General features: G+C 38.1%; 1 protein-coding gene and 1 long non-coding RNA gene across 6 annotated transcripts in view; one reads left to right on the top strand and one right to left on the bottom strand.

The window, feature by feature from the left end:
• cacnb2b (calcium channel, voltage-dependent, beta 2b) overlaps positions 1-26,538 on the bottom strand; it is a 29,405-nt gene extending 2,867 nt beyond the window's left edge. The window contains exons 1-13 of one of the 4 annotated variants that reach the window (XM_081598289.1): positions 25,500-26,538; positions 7,664-7,729; positions 6,779-6,901; positions 6,382-6,521; positions 5,595-5,656; positions 5,473-5,498; positions 4,669-4,749; positions 3,861-3,919; positions 3,661-3,770; positions 2,455-2,463; positions 1,427-1,578; positions 1,205-1,300; positions 662-832 (exon numbers count right to left, since the gene is read on the bottom strand). In XM_081598289.1, coding sequence (XP_081454415.1) covers positions 662-832; positions 1,205-1,300; positions 1,427-1,578; positions 2,455-2,463; positions 3,661-3,770; positions 3,861-3,919; positions 4,669-4,749; positions 5,473-5,498; positions 5,595-5,656; positions 6,382-6,521; positions 6,779-6,901; positions 7,664-7,729; positions 25,500-25,547 — 1,143 coding nt within the window. In that variant the 5' untranslated portion in view covers positions 25,548-26,538. Of the gene's footprint in view, positions 1-661; positions 833-1,204; positions 1,301-1,426; positions 1,579-2,454; positions 2,464-3,660; positions 3,771-3,860; positions 3,920-4,668; positions 4,750-5,472; positions 5,499-5,594; positions 5,657-6,381; positions 6,522-6,778; positions 6,902-7,663; positions 7,730-16,489; positions 17,327-25,499 lie in introns of those variants that run through there. The other 3 variants (XM_081598291.1, XM_081598290.1, XM_081598293.1) reach the window with 3 other exon arrangements.
• On the top strand, positions 11,428-25,493 carry LOC108167119 (uncharacterized). Of its 2 annotated transcripts, XR_001777527.2 has the most exons (4): positions 11,428-12,324; positions 13,043-13,133; positions 20,496-20,651; positions 21,536-25,493. It is a non-coding gene; the product is annotated as an uncharacterized LOC108167119 (long non-coding RNA). The 2 variants fall into 2 exon arrangements; XR_014084253.1 differs by having other exon boundaries at positions 11,428-13,133.
• Positions 26,539-26,806: the final 268 nt, after the last annotated feature.

The raw sequence follows: 26,806 nt of genomic DNA, 5'->3' as shown, positions 1-26,806 counted from the left end.
GATGGATCATTTTCATTTTCAGCTTAAATGTAAACTTTGACCTGGATTTCTTCTGGATTTGTTTAAAAGAGGAGACATTCTTTAGAGAACATGTTTAAAACTTTAATTAAAACCTCACATGCGTAGGAAACCGAGACTTTCAGTTGCTTCCATTCACTGCTAGTAGCTTACACAACCACTGGTCAGCTCACTAAGATAATATATTCTGGTGTTGTGGTTGTCATTAAGTGGGCAGGTTTTTAAATTAAAATTATTTCTATCAAGCAGTCATCTAACTATAATAGGCTACAAATTACAGACATTATATAAAACCATGTATTTGAGGTTCTACATTTTTCCCATAACTAAAAAACAATTACAGTAATATTTCAATAACTCTCACTCACCAGTTGTTGACCTATTTCATTTCTTCTTCAACTTTGCATAGTAGTAGGATGAGAAGACATGAAATTAAAATGTTAGGTGGACTGGTGGAAACACACACAGATGAAGCAAAAATAATGCTAAAAAAAAATCTAAAGCTTCTCTAAATTCAAACAAACATCTGTACACATCACACGAATGAGATGAAGTTTGATGAGATGAGGTGATAGGAACATTTTAAGTAGTATTTTATATATTCCAGTATGTTTTCACAGTATAAATTGTGTGTTTTATGCACCGGTACTGTTGGAGAGGCAGGCAATGTGTTCTCAGCCAGCTGTGCTACAAGTGCATTTGAAGGCTCCATCTCTGGTGGATGCGTTGCTCTCCAGTAAGATTCAAGGTAATCGGCGATGTGCTCACAGGCGTCAGTAAGCTGGTTCTCGTCTAATATGACATCAAACATTTCCTACAGGCAACAGAAGGTGAGAAAGAAATATAACAAAATGTGAACACCAGGATGCATTGGACAGCGTAGTAAATGTGTGTTTAATGCAGGAGTAAGTTTATCGAAAACTATATCTGTACTGTGTGTCAACACAACTATCTATCATCCAGGAAAATTAATACTGCAATTTATGGAACTTCACTGGTGGTCAAGTAAAGTGGGATGTAAGACTAAAGCTACTCAGCATTGATTTTAACAACGTATCACACTTGGTTTTGGAGAAGATAAAAAAATGATTTGACATCAACACATGGCATTAACCAGATTTTCATTTCTTGAACAGAAAAAAAAAGCAGTTGTAGTTTTTAACAATTTCCAACAGATGGCGCTCACCGGCAGACACTGGGCCAGCTTGTCTGCTGCCACAAGTTGAACGTTAAGATGTTTGGTTTGAGATTTTCCTCTTGTCTTGATGAGTCTCGTCAGCACCTACACAACACAAAATAGAACACAAGTAAAAAAAAAAATGTAAGTATTGTATTTCTTTTGACAAATGCAGGGCAAAAAAGGTGTACAGATTTAGAGAAATTCGTACACCTGACTGATAAAACCTACTTTTGGTGAAGATATCTTCACATAAACAAGAATTGGAGCAAGTGAAGTCTTGGACACTTGCAGTGGGTGGTTAATTGTGTCTGCATCCAAAATCACTAGCTGCATGCTCCGGGCCAGCTCAAATATTCGCTCCACCTCCCCTTGGATCTGGGCTGCAGAAACACAAAATGTAAGCTTGCAACTCTAAGACAACATAAAATATACATGATGCAACAAGATCTCACTGGAAACCTCTAAATATGATAGTACACATATTTAGACTGGCAATAGTAGGAATGTTCTAGATCTTTATAACTCTGTTCTCATATTTTATCTTATTCTATACTATTATAGAAAAACTGTTACAGTAACTTTAAACAATTCGATAATAATAATACATGTAAAAAGTTGCTTTACTTTTAAATAAATACTAATTTGTTGTGAAGATAATTTATTTTAGATTTAAATCTGTTAACAGTCTGGCCACATAGGAGAAATGATTAGCAAAAAATGTTCTGCTTTACATGAACTTGTAAACAACTAATAAACAAAGCAAATGACAATTGACGTCAGAAATAAAACGCATGTAAAAAAAAAAAAAAAAAAAGCATTTTCTACACAACAAAATAAAATAAGACCTTGGCAGCTCTCACCAAAAGCCTTGCACTAAAATATTGTGTTTTTTGTTATTATAATATGTATTATTTCTTCCCACCACAAAGGTAGACGCGTCAAGATTTCTTCAACTCATGGCAGGAGTAATATTAAAACTTGTCCACTAGAGGGAGAGCGGGAAAGGACATCAAGTTTTAGTCCTAAAACATATCCGACAACCCACTCACACAAAAGCACTTCAATGCACTTTAGCTATATATTTCAAAGCTGCACAGGATGAAGTCAGTTTTTGTGTACATGTACTATAAATGAAGCACACAGAAGTGAGAGGGTAGCAGCAGCTGATACAAGCATGAGGTAAATGAGAGGAAGAACAGAAAGGAGGTGGAGCTGTCAAAAACACAAGGAGAGCCAGTGCTTTCAGTCGTACATACCGGCAGCATCTGGGATGAGACGGCAATGAGAGAGACAAGAGAAAAGCAAGTAAATCTTATCCCTGCTCTTGTTTTAACTGATTTCCTCCTCCTCTATTGAAATGGGTAGAAAGGATCACAGGGTAGACAGGGAGATGGTTGTGACTATTCTACGGTATAATGTCACAAGGTAAAAAAAAAAAAAACATCTGCTTGGTTTGAACAAGTTCAAACTTCTTAAAACTGGGGAGTTTTCTAACTGACAGACTGCTGCAGTTTAAATTTCTGACTAAGATTTTTCTGGTTCTGGTAGAAATATATAAGAATAAGCAAAGCTGATCTGATTGGCGAACACCATCCTTTTAGCGATGGGGGTTTGTTATGAACATTCACAGTAAATATATATTTTATGGCATGGTGAAAACAACTAACTATTGTTTCAAACATTATTTATTACATCCACTATGTCCAGGAGATAAAAGCGAATAACGTTTCTCTTATTAAGTCATTTGCTTCTCGAAGCAGGAACATGCAAGCTAAAAGCTGCTGAGCAAGAAACAAGAAAAAGCATCAGAGGTCTCAAAGCTCTGAGGATCACAGACAGATTAAGAACCCACTCAATCCACTCAATCCGAAGTAAGCCTGATCTGTGGAGGCTACAGGCTAGTTACTGGCTATGGTGTTAGTAGCAAAGCAGCTTTCATGAGACATTCTGTAAAAGCAAAGTCACAAAAAGTCTATCTCTATCTCAGCATCACAAAGCCGTGACTCATTTGAGGTTTGGGTTACTTGGGTTCTCTGAAACATCCTTGAGATAACCCACATCTTTGAGATAACAGTACAACTATACTCAACAGTGTAGAACACCCATCATGGTTCCAGATTTAGGATCTGCTTGATTTAACTTTGTGGCAACTCTGTATATTAAAGGCAAAAATTGAGCAGCAACAGAAGCCAAAAGACAAAAATAGCTCTGACACATTCACTTCAAACTAATTTAAATAGAATGAGAAAAAACTTAATTAGGACTTTAAAAATGTGGGGGATGCCACAAGGGAAGTCAAGTTTTCCAGAAAGCAATTATATTAACTTGTTTTGGAACTGATTTAGTTGACTTTTCCATGAGTGAAGCCATTAGAGTTGTGTTTTATACATGTATTCCTATTAAAATGAAAGAATTCCCAAGGATAATTAGTGCTCTGCACTGCTGGATGAAAAACTACAGACCTAAATTAGAGCGTGTGTTGGACCGGTCCATTAAGGCCTTCTTGCCAGGGTTGTTGAGGATGGAGCGTTTAGCCAGCGAGATGTCAGCCGTCACCCTTGTAATAGTGATTCTGAAGAGATAGCAAGCATTATTTCACAACTTTCTTGTTATGTTTTACTGTGCATAAAAACAAGTTTGACAATGACAAAGAAGTACTTACCTTCCTTCAAATCTGTGTTTTAGAAAGTCAAATAGTGCTTTTTGCATCATGTCAGTAACCTAGAATTACAAAGAAAAATAATAATTCAGCTTGATGGCTTGTTATTGTCGGTGCCATGCTGACTTGCTTGGCTGTTAGTTGCTACTATTAATTTACAAACTACTTGCAATTATCATTAACTGTGCTCTCTCTTTGTTTTCCTTTGTTTACAACGTGACCTGGGTCGCTTCCCTGAATGGAGCTATTGATAGAGCTTTGCATCTATCTTTGTATAATCGTTCTTATTCTGTCCCATAGACCCGACCTGACGTGTCCTATTGTGTTTAGCCGAATCTCCTATTTGGATGTCATCATTGACAAAGCTTTAATGAATTCTTTTGTATTTTTGTTTCTCCCCCCACACCTTCAAAACGGTGCTCCAGAGCCAGTGTTTCCTCTTTTACTTAGCCTGTTTCTGCTGTTTCTATTAGACAGGAGATGCTCCTCTGGAATACCGGCAAAAGCTTGTTCATATTGAAAGATGGCTCTCTAGGCAATTGATTGGGCTTTATTAGACAGTTAACGTTTTACTAATAGGTATGAAGAAATGTATTTATTTTTCATTTTGTCATTATTTAATAATTTTTTTTAGATTGAATTGGACTGTACATACTAGAATCTAAATCTGACTACATGATGAGATGTAATTGGAAAAATCTGGATTTATTTCATTATCTGCTATGAATTAATCCTGTTTGTATTCAGGTGACAATTGTTATGAGTTTTTGCTAAAATTGTTGAATTGAATCAAATGTCAGAAGAAACTCGCCTCTAAGCCCTTCAATGACGGTCCCATCAGAACCACTGGTCGCATTGTTGGCACAACATCATACATGGTCACCTGTTCCCCCTGCAGACACAAACACACCGTATGGTTTCCATGAAATACATCCACTTTGTTATTGTTGTAAGAAAGTTGCACTTTGGTATGTCCAGTCTCTCTCTCAAAAGCCTTAGTTTGTGTTTTAAATAAGCAGGAAAAACAATACATCCAACACTAATTTGACATTCAATTGTGCTTTCTGTAAAGAAGAAAAGGTAACTGAACATTTAAGGAGTTCAACAATCTGAAAATTTCAAGTTGTGCTTTGGGTTTGCCGTACAAAGAACATCTGTTGCATTGAACTGTTGGATTTTCTTGTTCCTCTACCAGACATGCTCTAATGTGTCCAAGAGCTGAACTCAGATGTTTAATAAGCAAATTGGTTAGTGATGCAGTTGAAACATGTCAACCCTTTGTCAACAGAACCACCAAACATTTTGTTTCTAGTCTTTTATTCATGACGTTACACTACATCTATTTTCATTGTAACTAAACATGAATCCCGTTTGGGAACTGAAAACTTTTATATTTCAAATAAAGTATTTAATATGTATGTATTAAGACAGCGAATCATCATTAACAATCCTTATTGAATGGATCCAGGCACTTCTAGAAAGAAATATGTGCTTCTTTTTGAAATACCAGGTTTATTTGAACGGTGCCTAAAGTCCTCAAATCTGATGTGTAACGAATGTGAAGCTAAACTTTTGTGGCTTCACAAAAGTTATACAATTTAGCTTTGTCACTTACCGGTTTCTTTTTCACCTGCTGGTTGGCTGCTCACACAGAAAAAAAGAAGCCGTGTTAACTTAATTACCATTAAGGATAGATTTAATAGTATGCATTTAGTCTCATTCGGTGCACAAACTGACCTTGTGAAGGAGGAGTGTATTTCTTTGAGTTCATGTCTTGAGCTGCTTGAGCTGCTGCTTTGCTGAAACAAGAAATGAGTTATGAATTATCTCACAGAGGTTTGATAAAAGTTCACAGCTTTACTTATAAGGGTCTACCGTCAGTGCTCAATGGGCACGGGACGGGTTGCACCCGAGACTGGTCACCAGTCCATCACACGGCCACACAGAGACACCCAGCACAAACAACTGTTTACACGCACACACGCAATTAACCTAACAGTCATGTCTGTGTTCACAAAAGAAATTATAAATGAAAAACGTCTATCGGAGATATAACTCTCTTTGTTGAAATTTTGCAAGGTGAGATTCACTCAGTGAGAGAGAAGACTGCTAGAAAAATGAACATAATGAGAAGTATAATGACTTAAACTTCTCTAAAGGGGACTCGGTTTAAATTTGGTTTCATCTTTCCACTGCTGTGCTGCTGGCTTGTTTTGAGGGATCGTTTTCTCCGTTAAGATGTGTTATTCTGTAACAGGCTTGTAGATTTTTATCCCCAGTGGTTCTTCTAGGTTGAGCCTGGTTATGAATTTAACCAGGAAACCGAGTCTGACTTATTGGATTAGGAATATGCACAATTTTCTTGGTGCTATCAGGTCTCAAAGACATTTCACAAATATTTTCTAACATTTCTTTTCTAGGACCCAGTTTAAATGCATTGATTTACATTCTTCTTCTTTAATACATTGGCTTCTGGTTCCTTCCTTAAAAAAATGTAAACAATCAAGCAGTATTGTGAACCTACCTGGCCAAGGCCTTGGCAGCTTTTCTGGCTTGGACTTCTCTTCTGATGAGAATGGTTTCCAGGTTAACCGGACTGGGGACGAAGCCCACCACCCCATCCTCCTTCACCGGCCGTCCGATCCACCATTCATTGTTAAATTTCTTCCAATTGCAAAGCAAATCAAACAAGACATTGAACTGTGAATAAAAAAGTTTAACACTGATGTTCCCCATAATTACTAATCAGTGTTAATTATAGAAAATGCATCATTATATGTCACACCTATCAATATGGAACAAAGCTTGATAAAAACCCAAGTTTTTCTAAAGACAACAATATTGTATGCATGTCAGTCTGTGCTGGTAATTAATTTTTTTTTAGATTTATCAGTACATGTTGACCTTTTTTCAATGCATACCTCTTTGACATGAAGGAAGTCTTTGGCCTCAAATGTGACGGCTTGGCCCGGCACAGGGACGTTGTCGTCGTCAGCTGGCGTGTAAGAGAAGTTGCAACGTACAGCAAAGGCCACAGGCTTGTACTGAGGGCATAGAACAGGTGTTATAGTTATTTAAAACAAATGTGGAACACGTACATCACTATGGGTGATGAGACGTAAAAATGAATGAAGGCTAATTCATTCATTTTTACGTACTTCAGTTTTACTCTTGTACATTAGTGAGACAGCAGAGCTAAGGCTAAAGTTGTAAGTAGCATTTGTTATAGTGAACAAAAGTCTATTGTGTCTTCATCTTTGCTGGAGGTTAGCCACTGTCACAGCATTGCTGACTGAAAAACTTGTTGCTGATGTAATCCTATAGAAGTCAAATGTCAGCGGCATAACGATCAAGCTGCTAATTACTTCACTTTGCACAAATGAGGCTTTAGGGCCAGCAGAGTTACAAGCTGGGGAGATTTTCCATGTTAATTATGCAGCACCAGTGGGAGTACATTAAATCTGTAGAGGATGATCTGCTTCAATATTCAACAGGACATATCAGCAGGGATTGCTTAGCTGGCAAAGACAGGCCCACCTTAAAGTCGTAATGATCAATCCTACAGACATTTGACTTCTATAGGATTACATCAGCAACAATTTAAAACTATAATTAAAATCTTTTTTTAAGCTCATTGCCTCGTGTTTGTCACTCTATTGCAGAATAGTTTGAAATCTGTCAGTTGAAGTACATGAATCAGGACGTTCATTATTCCTTTCTGTGACGTAATCTCCTTTTGGACAGTCTTTCTGTACATCTAGTCTGCATGGCAGAAACGAAGGAAATGATGCAACACCACCAAGTACCTTAGCCTTTTCCAGCTGCACCTGGGCGTTTCTCTCCTCAACAAAATCCGAGTCCTGACGCTCTCCCTTCAAACAGAATATTATCACAATGTTAAGTGGAACGTGTGGAGTTACATACAATTATTTAAAGAAATTAAAATATACTGCCACTAAAATACATAAGGACACTTTTGTGTAATGTCTTATTAATTCTATTATTTGTGCGTAGAGTTAACTACTTTATCTCCAACCAGTTAAACTCATCATGCTTAATTTACTTAATAAGAAGACACTGAATGCACATGTTTGTTAATGCAAGGCGACAAATAAATAATCAGATAACTTTTAACTTTGTGGCAAGAAACGAAGGTTCATCCCAGAGATGAACCTGGGATGTTTAAATTCCCAAATTAAGCAGTAAATAAAGCCAAAGTACCAAAACATAATTTGGAAAAACTGAACATTCAAATTAGTAAAAGAAGAAAAAAGTATGTCAACACTAAAACTAAAAGAATCAAGATAACTCCAAAACACACTGAAGTTACTGATGGTGTCAGCATGTGCTCTGGGCAAATCACAATGAACTCAAATTCAAAAGAAAAATATGACATTTTTTGTCATTATTTAGTACTGAACTCTGTCCTAATTGGGAGTTTAACATGTGCACAGTCTTTGCAGTAACCCCTGCATATGGTTGCCTATGTGCTGATTGTTAATGGTATTTGTAATTATCTGTCTTTTCTTTTACAACACAAAACATGAAAAACCAATCCTCTGTACTGGTTAAAGTCAGTTCATCTTTATAAAATGTCTTAGACTGATTTAATGCTTCACTAATAAACTTTTGACTTAAGAAAGTGTTCTTGAATTACTTTAACATCCTCGGATCAATTTATCTTGAAACTCCTTGTCTTTAATTTTCATCAAGTGTTGCCACAGATTCCCTGCCGGGATGCTCGAGTTGCTGTGCCATGCCTCTCAGAGATTAGATTGTCCTCTCAAAGACATGGCAATTAATGGCCTTTGTGTCATAGCCAGGGGGATGGCACAGCCTCTAGTGTGCACTCAAGATATTCACTTAAATCCTATTGTCACAAATCACCTCCTCAGTTGCAACAACAACTTAGTGTGGTGCGTTTTAACACAAAAGTGTGTCCTCTCATGTTATTTGGGGGAATTTGGCTTCTGTCACAAATTAAAGCTGTTGCCCTATTTAAGACATTAACTGTGAAAACCACGATGTATACAAAGCAAGAATAATTTCTGCCACCTCAAAAAAATGCACACTAGATAACACTGCACGGTAGTACAAGCTTAAAATCAAAAAGTAGTTGAAAAGAGACATCTAGAAGTTCAGTAGATGCACAAAAGTTAAAAATGTTAAGCAGAAAAATAAACTTTTGCTAACGCTTTATGCTTTGGAAATAAATGATATCAAAATACACTAGCGTTATCAGAAAGGACACAGAGAGGAAAAGTAAGAAAATTCCCCTGGGACAAAATTATGCCCATTCATGGCTTTTTGTTTATCCATGCCTGGTGTAGACATCTGTTCGCACAGCACTCGCCCATTCTGCAAGCCAATGTCACCCAGCCAACAGTGCAAAACAGCCCCACCGAATTAGACGCACGTCTTTTTCTTAATTTACATGTAGTCATAGTTAATGATTATTCACTTTTTATTCACAGGATATAAAACAAGCCTCATCGGAACACAAATTAAAATTTACACCCTTTAGGAGGGCATTAGCAGCAGGTGCTGTACGTTACCAAATAATCAAATAATAATATGACCATGTAATGTACATGCATTACTTTTGGCAGCTTGCTAAGTTGAAACTTCTAAAATGTGTGTCTGTTAACAAAATGATAAAGAGGAACTGACTGTCATTTAAGAGAAGCTGAATCCAAAGCAAGAGGGAGGGAAACGTGTGTCACTGTTAACCCTGGTAAAGCTTTTCAGAAAAGGGATCACCATCCCAACAGTCAAACAAGGTGATGGTATTTGTTTTGCGCTTCAGGACCTGGATTACTTTCCAAAATTGATGGTCCCTTAATTCTTATCAGAGTGTCCGGCCATCGGTTTGTAACCTTAATCTTAAGCACATTTAGATTACGCAGCAGGACATTGACCTGAAACATATGTGCTAGTCTACTTCTAATTCTCTCAAGAGAGAGAATTTAGGGTTTTGAAGTGGAGAAAAAAGATTTTGCTTAGTTTAGATTGAGCTACAATGACATTATCTTTAACAAGCTAATTGTATTCTAAGACCCTCTAAGTGAAGTAGTTAGAGCCATTCTGTGTGAAAGAGGGGACTAAATTCCTCTACACCAATAAAAACATACTTTTCCATTTATCATGCAACCATATTTAGGTTTAGAGGGAGTTTTCCACAAACGCTCGTGTTGGTTTGGGTAATGGTTTTTTTCCAATTTATAAATTAAAGTAAATTAACCTGAGTAAAATTATTTACTCAGGTTGTTTTTTTCTGATATTAAACTTCTATCTGAGACACTAAAGCCGAAAAAAAGTGAAAACAGAAAGATCCAATAGCCTTTCAGCACTTTGTAGCAAACGTTTGTATTTAACCAACTATGAAACACAGAGATTGAGGTTTGGGCCTTGGGGCTCTTTTAGTAGACTTTGGAACTCAGAAGAACTTAAGTGTTATGAAGTAAATTTGGATGACAATTCAATTCTGAGACTGAGCCAATATTGAGTAGTTTATTAAGGCAATTTTCACCAACATGAGTCAATCTGCAAAAGATGGACTGAACTAAAGAATTAATGACCCAAGAAACCTCCACCATCAATTTTGGATCTGAACCGGAGTAATGGTGTGATAAACTTCAAGAAATCATGCATAAATAAGGTTAACACACAAAATGGAGGTCATAATCTCAGCGTTGTCCATATTCTAGAGAAAGAAAACTACTTAAAATTACTTTCCCATATGTGGACTTTCAAATTATTGAACATTATAGGGTGTATTTCTTTTGTTTGTTTTGTATACCACCTTTGTATTTTGACACCTGCAAGTTCTATGTTCTTTATTGATCTCCCATCCCAGTCAGTCAAACTTTCACCACGATGAAGAACCAGATCATCATAACTATCATACTCTGTTGAGAAAAAGACGACTCTCGTGGGGCCCTGGTCTCCCAGTAGTCTATTCATTATTATGCCTCAATCTCAGGTTTAACAAACACCAGTGTTTGGAAATGGTCTTGAAAAGGCATCAAAAGAAAAATAAAAAAAAAGAGACAGCTAACTGATGCTTTAAAGTCACTTAAACTCTGTCTGCCATTCTGTCCACATCGTCTCCGACTTCCCGCTTTTTGTGTGCTGTTTGAGCGCCTCTCAGTTGCAGCTGACAGGGACAGAAACCTCCAGAATTATTTTACTGCTGTACACAAAAAACATAAGACTGCCTCATTTCATATGCAGTTGTCCACTAATGAAGTAAACTGAAACAACAGCAACAAATGCATGAGAACACAATGAAAGCATAGGCGAAGCAAAGTGAAGGACAAAGATAATGTGAGCAGGTAAAACTGGATCCCACAATGTCCAACCTGAAGGTGACTCCTTTTCCGTTCAAAAGTGTTTACACAGCTCTTTTGGTGTATGCCAGAGAAGTGCATTAGGAAGGAAGCCTCTCATTGGGAAGATGAAAGTCCCTAATAGGGAATAATCAGAGGAGCCAACTGGCTGACCTGTAGCACTGCCATTCCTTAAGAGGGCGAACTAAAATGTAGAATGGGTATTTAAGAAATGCAAATGCAAACATAAGGGGTACTGCTACATTAAAGATAATAGAAGTAGGTATGCCTTTCCTGGTCAATTTCACAGTTTTAAAAAAGAAATCAATCTAGAATCTGGTGTCATCACATCACATGAGAATAGCAGCAGGCAATGTTTTTGGTTTTCATTGACTCCTGAAGTTGTGAGACACAGCCTCTCCAGTGTGGGAAAGAAAAGTACTCAAGTGCTTATTTCACGCCTAATTTTGACAGCCTCACCAAATTTCATCTTCTGATTTACATACTTTACTGTAAACTTTTGCTGTGTTCCCGTTCAGTTTTCACGAGTGTTATTCTCATTAAGTCCAAAATCTGTTTACATTTCTATAAAAAACAGTTAGGTTTCCAAAACAAACAGCAAAACAAAAATTCTTCTGAACCTTTAGTTAAGTGAAGGTTTGAAGGCAAATTACAATTCCCAACATTTAAAAAAAAACATAAACATACGATTTGTAGAGTTCTCCACCTAAAGATGGTTTTCTTGTTGCACACTAATTCAACAGATGGGGAGATGTTTCCATAGCAACCATTCAGAGAAATTTGTCACCTAAACACAAACATCGCCCACAGGAAAAGCTAAGTCTTCCATTATAACAACTCAAAAAAATAAATAAAAATCTCTTATGAAGAAATTTTAGACCTTTAATTCATACTGAATGCTGTAAAGGGATATAAGATATTATCCCTTTACAGCTACTGTGTGTTGATACATTAAATGTGTATAAAATATGTGTTTGTGTGGCTGGGTGTTTATCTTGTGTGTCTCTCTGTGTTGCTATGGGATGGACTGGCGACCTGCCCAAGGTGTATCCTGCCGTTTGCCCAATGACCACTGGACATGGACACTAGCGCCCCCGCAATCCTGCAAGGATAAGCCGGTACAGATCATGCATGGATGGATGTTTTAAGATCGGCTCTACAGATATTTTCAAAGGACGTTGATGCATTAACATTCTCTGTTTCCAGATGTGTGTCAATGCTTTTCTGTTTTAAAGTCAGTGCAACAGTTTACTAATCTAATTGTGACTAATAAAATCCACCAGTTGGAAGTAAGCCCAGATCTCCGTATACTGTTTTTTTTCCCGCATCAAAGGAAATATTATCATTTTTTATCTGATTACATCGGTGCTCTTACTGTCCTCTTATTGTTCATTTGCCGCTCATTAACGGTTGGTTAATTATTCCAAAGACTGTGAGGATTTCTTTGCCACGCACTCATTTGGTCATTAACATTTGCTCATTTGCATAATGTGTGCTCTCCAATACACTTTTCTCCGATCCCTGTTTCATCAGCTGCCTTGCATAATTTGTCTGAAGGAAACTGGCTGTGTGCCCTCTGCCTGATGCTATTTTAGAGTAGATAAGGTAGCTTTCACATAACATTTTAGATATCCTATTACTCATTTAAACAATTAGCAAACTGGCGTGTGCAGCTTGTTTGATAGTAGTGCTTTTTAGCGTTACTGTTTATGTATGTTTCTTTCAGAAGGAAGTAATATGTAACGCATCTAACAACTAAAATATACTCATGATGTGTAACATTTGAATCAATGTCTAATTGTGTCTCTTGGTCCTTTCCTATTGTTGTCCAAACAGGCCTAAACCACCAAGACAAGACTACAGTTAACCACTGATGTGTGCTGCCTTAACTACCACCAAGATGTTAGCAGCAGATCCCTGAAACCCTGTAAGTTGTGAGGTTAGGCCTCTGTATATCTAACTTGATTTCTGACACTTTTAATTGAGGACAGGGAATTTGGAGGCCAGGTCAACACTTCAAATACCAACGCAAGGTTATAAAAATATAGCAACGTGATTGTTGAGTGCAGAATTGCTAACTTTATACATATTACTAAATCTTGTTCAAATGTGCTAAAATTATTCCAACAGCATTGTTGCATTCTGAAGTAATTGAATTAATAGTGCACACAGTACCATTGATAGGTTTTCCACCATATATATAACGAAATGTAGAAAAGGATCAGTGAAAATCATAGAAAGGGAATTGACAACATGGAATATGTGGATTGGCATTATTAAACTTCCATTAAATTAAGGTAATCTTAAATTTAAGGTATTTGGTGGCATAAAAGCAAATTGGGAAATAATGTTAGAGTGGATTTCAACGTGAATAAAAATTTCTAAGAGTGATTATAAACAACAAACTCTGCCAGAAGTCACAAACCAAATATTTAAGATAAAAATTATCTCAATCTATGACCACTCTTCATAAAAAGGGACACATAGAGTAAGAAAATGCTTGTTTCTAATATACTGTTCTCTTAAAGCACCACATGTGTTCAGATTTAGAAAAAGGAATCGATACAGATTCAATATAATAGAAAGAAAAAATTGTTAATCGCTGCACTAGGATTGCTCCAAACTGGTCAGATAATAATCAGTAGTTAATCCCATCAGTAATATTTTCAGTTTTAAGCATTCAAGGGGGAGTAAAACATCTGACTAATGTAGTATGAGATTAGGTAATGTTGTCGCTGGGTGATTGTTGGTTCTTCCTTTCTGAACAAGCAGCAAATGTTTCTGTAAGTCCACATTTCACCTCCTAAGAACTTGTTAGTCTCATGGTTGAAATATCCCTGCTTTGCTTTTACAGCCTCCTGCTTTTATCTGCAGTGACAAAAGTTCAAATTATTACACTGGCTCTTTCTTTTTGCTATTTCAAACAATTCGGCTTTGAGGACAAAATGCTTGCTTGCTGTCTGTAGTATCCCACCTACTAATAGGTGCCTGATGAAGGGATAGTCATTGTTAAACACGTTACCCGTCAGTGGTTTTATGCGTGGCCAGCACAAAATATGGCATAAAAATAAGAAGTAGATCTTGACAATAAGGGATGTGAATGCCTGAATAAATATTAAGGTGTATTCATTATACTTCTTTTAAGAAATGCAGCTAAACTCATTACGAGGATCCGTTACCACTTGTTGCTGTCCTGAGGTTAATCACCCCGATGTGCCTTGGTTTCTTATAAAACAATGACTAAGCACATTCGCTTTCCTTTGGAAACATTTTATAGTTTCCAATATTTACTGTTATCATTGCCCAGTTATTCATCGGAAGAAAAAAAGCGAAACCAAAGTCATAGCACCAGAGACAGAATAATGACTAAAAGATCTTCTAGGAGAAAGGCTGTGTGTGTCCTAAGCCTTCTCTCTCACTGTCTTTCTCTCTGTCTCTCTCACATTTTCTTTCTGTGTCTGTCTGGGTCTCTGATTGTCTCTGCGTAAGGAGATTAAGATAGCATGCGTCAATCTAGGATTTAGGTCCAAAGAGACAAATGCAAATTCCACACAGACTGCCAACTCTGCTTCCTGTGACTATGAGCCCACAAGTTCAAGCTCCCTCATCAGAGACAGACACAGACTCCATTAACTATATCAATATAATTTAATGCCTGACGTTTTTGGCTCTTTTAATAGATATAGCTCTGGATGTCCCTCATCTCTGCACATGATACAGTGTGATGTAATACGGCTGGAAAGAGGGAGGTCTGTCCCTTTGTATGGATATCACTAGGGAAAAATAAATTCTTTATTCTTCTTAGAAATAATTTCCAATTATATTTGAACTACCTGTACCTGAAACTATCTGCAACTCGACTGTACTTCATAGCCACAAAGTAATGATAGCACATCATAAAAAACACACGACTTGTGTGTGTATATTATATATATATATATATATATATATATATATATATATATATAGTGGAAAAGAACATTTAAACTGAAAACAGGTCTAACTACAGATACTGAAACGTAACAGACAGCTCTGAGTCTTATTGCTCTACTTCATGGTTGGGAGTAGAACAGATAGTGTAATACCCCAGTAACAACTACTAAGAGGCTTTTCCTATTCTAAGTAACAAGCAGTGGGCCAAACCTGCTGCAGTCCAAAACAGTAGGCCACCCAGTGACAGATTTTTTTTATTCATTCAGGGTTGTTTTACTCCTGCAAGTTAAACCTCCATACAGTGGATCTCTATAGCTCCTCCAGTGCAACCAGCTTCTTGGCTGGTGAATAAAAAGAAAATACTCTCCTTCTCAGTTTTTTCAGAACTTCAAATCAGACTTTTTTTTGGTCTTCATAATGCAATTTATTTTATAATGTAGAATCCTCTTAAGCAATTAGAGACAGTTTTTTTTTTTGGACTCACTAACCAATGATTCTGAAGCCAATTGGTTGAGCTGCATTTTATTTAGGCCTATTAGAGGAAATGTGACTAAGTAGAAAAATAAACTGCTTCTTAAATTATTTATAATAAATAAATAAACAAAAAAACCCATAAAATATTGTTCTTCCACTATATAATTATGAACTACTTTGTGTTGGTCAATTGCAGAAAAGCCAGATCAATTACTATAAAGTTTGGAGTGGTATATATATATATATATATATATATATATATATATATATATATATATATATATATATATATATATATATATATATATATTAATGTTTATTAAGTAAATTAGTTTGTCTTTATAGAGAAAGTTATCAGAATAAAAAAGAGATACTATTACAGCTTCAAGCCAGAACTGATCAAACTTTCCTTTCAGCAAAGTTTGATCAGTTTAACTCTGTATAAGTCCCTATTTCCCAGTTGTTGTTCCTGAATCCATTTGCTGCTGCTTCAATGCTGAAGCAAATGGGAATTCAGTCAGCCACTGGCAGTTCCCACAATATGAGAGAGAAAAATCAAGGAAAGAGATTTAATCCCTCTGATCCACAGACTATTAGTTATGCAACTCTCTGAAGCCTGTCATTCAGCAGGACACATGGCATGATACAAGCATGCGGAAACGCAACTCTCTGCCCCTGCAGCGCTGTGGCTGTTATAGTGAGTGCAATGATGTGGAAAGGCCTCGCAGACGGGATTAACGCCCAGTGCAACAGATGGTGTCTTTTTTTAACGCTTCCTGTTCAGCACATACTCACAGATACACACATGCAGAAACAGGTAAAAAAAAAAAAAAAAAAAAAAAGGGAAGCAAATCTAGAGAATCTTGGGAATTTTACCTTCTTTTTGGGCGGCATCGTTGGTTAAAAGTGTCCACCTGCGTTATCCTAACGAGCTGACTTCACCGTTCACCTGGCTCCAGTGAGTGATGCATAAAGCATGCCATGAGAACGCGCTCACTTCCGTTTAATGTGTCACAACGGATCGATCTCTGTGCAAAGAAAAGTCCGCTCTTTACGCGCTGTTTTTAGCGTAAAATTTCCCAAACGAATCGCGACGCGCAGGACGCCACTGGAGAAGAGTTTGGAAGCTGCACCGTGTTGAGTTGAGGGTAGTTTACCCTTTCCAGAGTCCTCTGGGTATTAAAGGCTTATTTCTCAGTGTGGCATCTGTTGCGCCGCACACCGCTCACTCTGACCTCAGGCTCCCGACCACGTCAAAGTTGTTGTCCCAACCTGCCCGTGCGCTCCATAAATCCAGAAATATTTCAAGGTGAGAAACGTCTCATTTGTGCAGCAGCAGATTTCATCCTCGGCTAGTGTGACGCTTGATGAATGTGTTTTGTGCATCCCGTGCGACTTCCTGGGGTCTGGCTGCACAAATGAGAATATTTTCGGCCCGGCTCCAGGGGGGAGAGAGATGGAATTAAAAATCGGGCAATAGATAAATGCCTTTGTGCGCCCTGTTTACAGCTCAGGACACAGACAAACCCAGCACTCCTCATCCGGAAGGAGTAATCATGAGATTTTCTCACCACTAACACTGTGTTCAGCTCCACACACACACACACACACACACACACACACACACACACACACACACACACACACACACACACACACACACACACACACACACACACACACACACACACACCACACACCCAGGATGATTGTTATATCATGAGGTTATCCCTTCACTGCGTGGACTGCATATGGCGGGACATCGCTGCAGAAGCCCGACAGAAGGACTACCGGTGGCGGTTCTCGCATGAGTGGCGCACTGGGCTAGACCCTTTCAAGAGCCAAAAGAGCCTCAAATTATAATGGAAATGAGTAATTAAGTACATGCTTAAATATGAAATAATCTAATTTACGTTATACAAGCACTAAATAAATTGTTTCTGTGTTTTAGAGATTATTAAAAAAATCTTCCTCGTGCCTTTTCTAATTTAATAAAACAAAGTGTTTTTTGCTTTAAAGAATCTGTATTCAGAGCATTCAAATTGGTTCTTAGAACTTATGCTGTCCTAATCTAAAGTTTTTTTTTTTTTAAAGATAGTAATTAAAACCCTAATAGACTGTATCTAAGCGTTGTGCTACATGTTATTCATTTGTTTCTGCATTTTCACTTTTCTAAATCAAATGTTTTGGCTGCTACATTCACCACTCTTCTAAAGTAGGTGATGCAGCAAGACCCATTGGTCACTGCAGCTGGTTCCTATCCACAACTGTGCAGGGTACATCAGCAGATGGGCGATGCAGTGGGGTACTAAAGTCCTCCGGGAGAGACACAGATGAGAGGTTACATAATTGAAAATGGAAAAGAAAGCTCCGTGTCTGTTGTCAGCTTGGCCCAAGCCTGTGACCTCCAGGTCAGACACAAATGTGTGCCTAAAGTACTAAAGTACAAAATCTCTGTAGCCACAGACACAGGCAGTATACAGTATGTGATCCGAATCCACATCTTTGCCACATTTTTTTAAATCAATTTGACAATTTCAGATCTCACTTCTCTTTAAAAAAAACAAAACAAAACTACTTCTGTTAATTTTATTAGTCAGCAGGAATCATTTACATTAACGTTAAGAAGGCCCTGAACCAGATGATCTTATGTTTCTTGGGGCCTCCTGTCTGTCCCTGGTAGTCTGGTTTCTAATCCTGTCATTATCTTCTCCTTGGCCTTCAAAACTCCTCCTCTTCTAAATATTGATACCAAAACAAACAATCACATCCATAAAACACAACTTTAAAGGAGTTCCCTCTAAGCTGTTTTACATTCTGTCATCTTACAGCCGCAGACCTAAATGTGTTTTCTGTTCATTTTATGATGGACCCAAAGTTACATTTAATTATAAAGAGAATAATCTTTAAAACCTTTGCAATGTACACTACAAGTATGGTATGCATTTGTTTTAGGGTTCCACAATGATGTTCTCAAAACATCATTTTAAAGGAATATAATTATATCTCAGAGTAAATGTGGGTATTCTGCAAAGAGTTTCAAAGATCTAGTTTAGCTCAAATCATATGTGTTTTAGTAGCAAATTCAGAATCCACACCTAAACTCTAATGCATGAAAATCAATTTATACTGTCGCTCTTAAGCCAATCTTACAGAGCTGGAGCTAATAGGTGAGTTTTGCATTTCCTTTTTTCCGAGCACTTCATATATACCACTTTATATAAATAAACACGCTGCTTTGAATTTTGCATAATTCTTTTGTCTTAAGGTTACAAATAAGGTTTTATATCCACCATGAAAAAGAAACTCTCATCAATCCTGGGTGGTTTAGAGTCAGTTAGTTGTATTTCAGCTTTGACTGGGCAAGCCAGTGCCAGAGCAGTTATAGCTGCCAAATCTAGTTGTAAAAATAGATTTTGGAGATGGTAATATTAATAAGCAGCCAAAACACACAAGACAGAGACTGTTGTATGTGGGCTGATTCTAATGCATTTTCCCACAGTGACTGCTTTGACAAGTTTGTACACATAGTTTGCTAGAATTCATTGATTTAAAAAAAAAAAACAAACATTTAATAACACATTTTTGGCCTATTTCACACCAGTTCTAATGTTGAAATATTTTAAATAAATCCCAATTTTTTCTTCATTACATTTTCATACAGTTGTCATGTTCAGGAGGCTTTCGGGGGGATTTTCTTTTGGCTTTGGCTGCTTCAGTTTCAATTCCACACATATGTACCTGACCACCACAGCATGCTGTGTAGTCTGTGCAGTAAACTATGAAGAAATGAGCAAAAGGCAAACAATGTTCAGGATTTGTGTTCAGAAGAGCATCCTGATAAAATTAGCTCAGATAAAGTTTCCAGGTTTTTACCAAGTAAATGTTGATATTTTTTTCTAGACAAATTACTTGAGAATCTTTAAAAACGCTACTCATTTATAAGGAAAACAAAAAAAAAAAAGGCAAGAGAAACTGAATGTTCTTTCCACTACCTTATCTCTGGTAACATATTAAGAAGTTCTTCCAATTCACCTTAAAGAGCTTAATACCCTCAAAAAATATGCAGCATTCATTAAATTTCTGTAGAGGCAAACTCCTACATCTCATCAGAGCCCACTACTGTCATCCCCTGGCTTATCCACTCTATCACACGTGTCCATATGCACATGTTCGTTCACACATTCGTAAACAAGCCTCCGTCACTAAGCCTCTTACAATCAGTGTGCTTGCATGCGAGTGTGTGTTGTTATTTGAGGCCAGAAATGCATGATTGGGCTGCTGGGCCAGAAATGGATGGCACGCACAATTACCGGCAAAGCTCCCAGATCCTAACCTCTCACTCAGTCCTCCACTTTGTCCACACAGCTCACTGACGTACATCTGCCTCCAGTCTGAAAACAGAACCCTGTCTCCATGAAGCCAAAATGCCGTGCTTAGTTTGCCATTTTAAACTGTGGCAGTTAAGTTACACCCATTTTCCCCGATTTGAGATGAATCATTGTCTTCCACAATCTGGCTCTCTAATGCAGCTGTAGTTTCTGTTTGCCTCGGTAGGAGGGTGTGATCCGTGGAGCAGAGGAAAGCTAATGGCTAGTTGGTTGATCACCATCTGTTTCAGCTGACTTTAGCTCATCAAAGCAACACACACTGAAAATGTTCTCATCATTGGGATACAAGATTGTGTCAGCAGATATTAGAACTCTACAATTGTTTCAGCTGAACAAGAGGAGCCACATCCACCGAATCATCTGGGCCGTGCCCATCGGCATCATTTGCTACAACTTATCAACCGTAGCTCCACCAATAACGGAGAATGCTTTTGTATCGGCTTTTGTATCTGCTGAGAGAAATGAAGATGATGTGTTTCTGTGCTTTCCAGGTTTTGTCGTCGTTCCAAAAATTCTCTTCAAACTTCAAACTCACAAACAGCTGTTCTGTCGAATCTGCTGATGAGGCAGAGTGATACAGCATCTGGCATTCTCAGTACATATGTATTTTCTGGAGAGCTGTCTATTATGAAATCTGTCCTCTTCAGGTAAAGTAACTGTCACTGATAACTTATAGAAGTTTATGCTCAAGTACTTGGATCATGCATCAGAAATATATATAAAGCAGACTAGCAAGGCCACATCTAAATGACTGAAAATGCTTTGGAGTGACCTAATCAATGTCTGGACATACATCTGATGAAGAGGCTGTGGCCACAGGTCACAGGCCATTTAGGCTTGAAAAAACTCAAATTGTGGCCAAATTAAAGAAAAATCTGCAATGAGAATTTCTTTCACTCTGATCTTAGAGACTAATTTCTTAGTTATTGCAAACACCTGCAGACAGTTTCTACCCATATTTATTATATTTTAAATACTTCGTACTTACTCAGTCAGTTTAGTTTGGTCAGTTTTTTTCCCCTTTTATTTTAATAAAAAGAAAAAAAAATATTTTTTTTATTACTCAACTAGAAAAACTAAAAACAACAGGATTTGTGTGAAGTTTGTTTGACAAAAATCTTTTGAAAATAACCTGCAAAAATATGGACGTGCAAAACTGTGTTTTTGAGACTGAATTTGTCTTAAGACAGTAAAAGTCCACTTTTGTCCGTCTCTGCTGTCATCTACTCCAGTTAAGATGTCAACAACTTGCAGTCTTTTTTCCAGACTCTAAGGTAAAAAAACAATGGAACTATCCCTTTTAATCATCTTTGGCTGCAAAACTGTTCCACACAAAACTGCTGATGCGCAAAAAAATACCTTCCAAAATGGTACATTACAAATTAATATGTGGGTAGAAAAATAATCTCGTTGTAAAAACCGTAATTAACCTCTTTTGACCAGATAACACTAACAGCAAGAAACAGTCTTTTAAACCCAGTAACGACTCTCCCCCTCTGTCCTCGTTCCACTCCTCCCCATATCCTACCAGATAAGGAGCCAATACTCACCCAGGAGACATTCTTTGCTTTCAGCAATTTGGACATGGCCCGCAGGTGGAAAGGCAGAGAACCCGACTCCCGACAGACTCAGTCACATGCAAAGACGCCCAGACTGCATTTAGCAGCTGTGGCAACATCCTCCAACCTCCACTGTCTGCCCCCTTTGCCAACAAACCTCCCCAGATTTACATCTGCCTGAAGCTTTGCCTGCCCATCAGACCCAGTGAAACATTCTGCAAGGAGGAGGAGGAAGAGGAGGAAGAGTGGGAGCCAAAGAGAAACAAAGATGAGCTCCAGAAGTAGCTGTCAGAGGCAGAAATAGAACTTGCATAAAGTTCCCTCCGTCTTCTGCCTGAATCCTCCTCTTCTTCCTCCTTGTTGATGGTTACCTGATCACCCTGAAATGACTAAAATCCATGAGAATATGAAGGTAAACTTCTATCTGAAGCACAGCTTAAAATGCTATGAGAAAAAAAAAAACAACAACCTGCAAACAGTCAACTTTGACCTCCTAACATCTGGGGGAAAGAAATGAAGGAAGAACAGTGAGGAAGAGCGATGATGGGAAACTGAGGAAGGTGAAATCAACCAGCTGGAAAAGAGCGCAGCAGGTTGGAGGGCAGGGTGCTGAGCTCCAGTTTTAGATTAAAGAAAAACATTGTTTTCTCTCTAATGTCTTGTTCCCATTTCATACTATGTCAAACAGAGAACAACAGGAGGGAGGATGAACCTATTCAGCCTGCATGCTTGCATCCCTGCCTGTGTTATCTTGTGCTGTGATTGTAATCTGGCCGATGAGCCTCTGATTGGTCAGGCAGGGAAAGAGAAGGATTGGTAGAATCAGAGATTAATGAAATTATACACGATCGCCTGTTTTTTCCAGACTTAAAATCACATTCAAATTGAGTCTTTTCAGGAGCATTAGTGACAAAGCACGATGTGAGCCACTCTGCAGTGAACTTTGCACAAAAAGGAAGAACATTTATGTTTGGGCAATATTCTTTTTTGGCAGTACATCTTCTTTTGTTATTTTATTCCCTTTAAATTGTGACACATTTGTAAGAAAATTGCATCTGCTTGTTAAGCATCATAGTTAAGGGTTTCCTCCCATTAAAAAAAAAAAAAATCTTGTCAAATTCCCTCTGCTAGCACCAAACAGATTGTAAATGTTATTTAATTATTTTGATTGGAGTGGATGACTAATGTTTAAATGTTTGAAGAAAGGAAACATATTGGCAGTTTAACAGTTTAATCATTTAACAAAAAAGGACTTGAGTGTGAAGAACCATAAGAGGAAATCGAGATGCTTTTTAGACATAAGGTTTGCCATTAAGCATTGATAAAGAGGAAATCATGTTTAATTGTAAAAAGTCAGAATAGATTTATGACCTACAAAATATGTTCTTTACATTTTTGTTGCACAGTCATTCTAAAATAATGAGATTTCACTTGCTCAGTTTTGCTTCTTTTATTTATTTTTTAACCTGTTTTAGTGTCTCTTGTCATACCACACCACCCAAATTAACATTTACACTCACGCTTTATACATGTAAAGTTTTTAAAATGTTGTGCTTTCTTTCATGCACAATAAAAGGAAGGAATTTTGATTCTGATGTAGAAATATCTGCAAACAGATGCACAACTACAGAAGAAGTGGAGCCTCAAGCACAACCATCTAGGATTCAGCAAGAGATTTCCAAAGGGATATTTAACAACAAAACATTTGTCTTTTCTAGCAGTCGTTGTACAGCATATACAGCAGTAAAACCAACTGACCAAACCTGCTCGAGCTCCACTTGGGTTGCTATGTAACAGGCTGGGCTACTTAAGGAGGCTAGGTAACGGGACAGTGTCCACTGACTTAGTTATCAGGAAGTTTTAGTGACAGCTGGTTTTTCATATACCAAAAAACATGAACTTATTACCAGAAAAAAGTTTTTTTAAGCTCTCTGACTGTTTCTATGAGCAGTAGAGACTCAAATGGAAGCATAGAGCTACATGTGACTCATAAATATTGGCACATAAGTATTTCTGAAGGATTATGAAGTGAAAAAATAGCACAAATTGGTAATAAATCTGAACTGTTTATCCTTTAATGAGCTCAACCTTTTATGTTGGGTTTCAGTAACAGTGCTCTCTGTTAGACTACACAATGCAGAGCACAATTCAATAAAATATGATTTTCTGTTTGAAACAATTGATGCTTTTATATTCAACAGCCTTTACCAAACTATGCTCACCTACGTACACATTCATCAATGAGTCTTCATCAAATGTGAGCAGCAAGTATCATTTGTTGTTGCGATGCTGCTTTTATTCGACCTGATTTTCTAAGCTCCTTTTTTTCCTGACTTGGTGCTGAGGTGGGCACTCATGCTATGCTGCGGTTACAGCGCGGTAATCTGCAAGGCTTTAAGCTGACAGTCGAGAGAGCGCCGAGGGCCAACAGTAAGCCAGCTTCACGCGGGGGAAAATATGGCGACGATAAGGTTTTCTGCAGTTGACGCCATCACAAAATGCACAGCTCTAATTAACATCATAATATCAGCATTAACAGGAATTATCAAAAGAAGTGGAGGCACATGCAAAACTCGTGCAGTAAGTAAAGATGAGTTTGAGGAGAAAGATAGAGAGGAAAAGTAGAAAAGGGAACAGGGTCAGAAAGAAAAAAGAAAAAAAGATCCTGTCATCGACAGATTGGTAAACCCACACTAGTCCATTTTCTGCCAATATAGTCTTTTGAGCCTCTTGAATCTTGACTGGTTCAAAAACTTCTGTATTGATTTTACTTGATTTCAGTGAGAAATGCTTCACCAAAACATATTGATTGATAAACTTTAAATACTTTGGCAACTATCCAAGTGAATGAAGATCACACTTGGGGCTCTTCTGGATTCTGATCTCAGGCTCCAATTTACCAATACCTATAAACTCTCCATAGCTCAGATTATGACATGCTAATAACACAAAACGTTGCAACTTCGTTTCATCACAAAATCAAAGTCATGTAGAGTCACTAAGTGTGTCCAGGATACGGACGACAGGATTTGTCAGAATTTTCACAAGCTAAATGCAAAACAAAAGTTAGATGTCATTGTTTTTGATCTGAAAAATAACTGGTTAGAAATCAGCAATCAAATAGACTCAACAAGTGTAAACTATCCATTAAAGTTTTTTGTCAAGTACACCAACAAGTGTACAAACATTGCCAGAATACTAAAAATACAAAACAAATCTGGTGCTTTATTTTTTTGTAGATTAAATGACTGTTTTTGGTGTCTTTACAGGTAAACATTAATCAGTCAACTGCAGCTTATCCAAAATAAAGCTTCTTTACTCTCTTGCAAGGTATTTTAATTCATTTGTTTGTGACTAATACAAACGGTAGGTGGCCTGAAGCTCTTTTCCAGTCATATTAACTACTCAAAGAGCTTTACACTGAAGCCACATTAACACATTCACACTCACATATATAAACCAATGCTCAGATCAGTAGGGAACTTGGGGTTGAGTGCCTTGCCAAGGGAAACACTGACGTATGACGGAAGAAAACAGGAGTCAAGCCCACAACCTTCCAGTTACAAACTCTTTACACCAGTAAAAAAAATCTTTCAATGTCTGTTACAAGAGGATTACTTTGGGAACAAAAACTATCTGAATTATTATAGTAAACATTATAACATTCTTTTTTTTTTTATCATAATAGATCAAAGCCTGGCTGAGGATAAACGAAGAGAATAAAGTGTAAGAGTCCGCAGTCTAAACTCACTGTTTGTGTAATTGAGCATGCAAACGTACTGCAGATGAAAGACGATGCACGGATGCACATCTGAATAAGTGAATTAACTGCTGTACCCCCCTGTAGTCCCTTCGCTCTACCCCGCCGCAAGACTCCACTGTTGCTATGCGATCAAAAGGGTGCATATAGATCCTGCAGGTGATGCTGCCACTTACATAGGTGGACTGCACTCTCCGCCAGTGTCCCAGCCCACAGCAATGCATCAAGACATCAAGTTTTAGGGAGAGAAGGGGACAGGCCAGATGAGCCTCCGGGGGTTTGGGGGGGTGTCACCTTAAAACCAGCTCACAAATTTCACTCTCATGGTCCATTAAGAGAAGCTCATCAGGGAGTTTGGGGATCCTGTGAGAGACGAAGACTCCAATCTACAAAGTCCACAAGTTGTCGAAGGGGTGGAGAGAGAGGGGAGGTCACCTGGGGAGTCAAGTGTCTGCGTCCTCTTTTGAGACCTGGTCCAGGTGAGGCTGACAGCATATATCTAGATATCCATCACCTATGCAGCATATGTCAGTCTGAAGAGCAGCGGGATTTCTAAATCTCTTGGTGTGAATATGCTCACCTCATCTTTAAAAGAACAGGTGGTTCATCTGTCGGTCTGCATATTTGCCCTTCCATCCCGCCTCACCTCTATCAGTGTCTCAGCATCCCCTGTTGAGAATCCTTCAGCCTGCACTTCAGTTCAAACACCGAGAACAGTCTGCTGCTGGAACTAAATATCATTTTCTTCTCTGCGAGTCTCTCAGCGCTCTTCAGTCTCTCACATTAGTCTAGTCAGAGATCCTGCATCACTCCACATCCATCTTGTCCGCATCCCTCTCTCTTAAGCTCACTGTAGGAGTCCAGAATCAGACAGTTTCAGGTTCAGCGCTCTTCAGTCTTCCTTTTCTTCCTCCTTAAAGATTCCAGCCCTGTAGCCCCTCCTCCTCCTCAACCACTATCTCTCCTTCTCGCTGCGCATGCCGTTTCCTTCACCACAGGGGTACCGTCTCTTCAGGGGCGTTCCAGCTTACCTGAGTCACTCTTTGCGATCCTGTTGCGACTGTCTGTGCACGTGTGTGTCTGTGTGTGTGCAGAGGCTGCAGCTGAAGAAGTGCTGCCCCTCTCTGTTGCCATGCTAGAGCCGGGTAACATTCGGCTAGCGCAGGAGAAACACAGCCTGAATTCAAATGCACCTCCGGTCTGTCAGATTTACAAAACCTCCTCTCCTGTTCAGCAGCCCCCCAATCTCTCTTCTGTCTCCCCCTCCTTCCATATCTCATGATCTGCCCTCTCTTTATCTCATTTCTCTATCTTATTTTCCTCATCTCTGTTCACCTTGTCCACTCTAAGTGCCTCTGCTGTTGTTCAATTTTGAGTAATTTTTAAAAAATTTTGTGCATTCTTGTATAGGGCCTAAAAACAGCTTTCCCTCCACCCAACTTATTACCAACTATATACAACTTAAACATAATGCAGATTAAAT

The sequence above is a fragment of the Poecilia reticulata genome, chromosome 17 (genome assembly GCF_904066995.2).
Source record: "Poecilia reticulata chromosome 17, P_reticulata-male-v2, whole genome shotgun sequence".
In the NCBI taxonomy this organism is placed as follows: Eukaryota; Metazoa; Chordata; class Actinopteri; order Cyprinodontiformes; family Poeciliidae; genus Poecilia; species Poecilia reticulata.
This window is presented reverse-complemented; position numbering and strand designations above follow the sequence as displayed.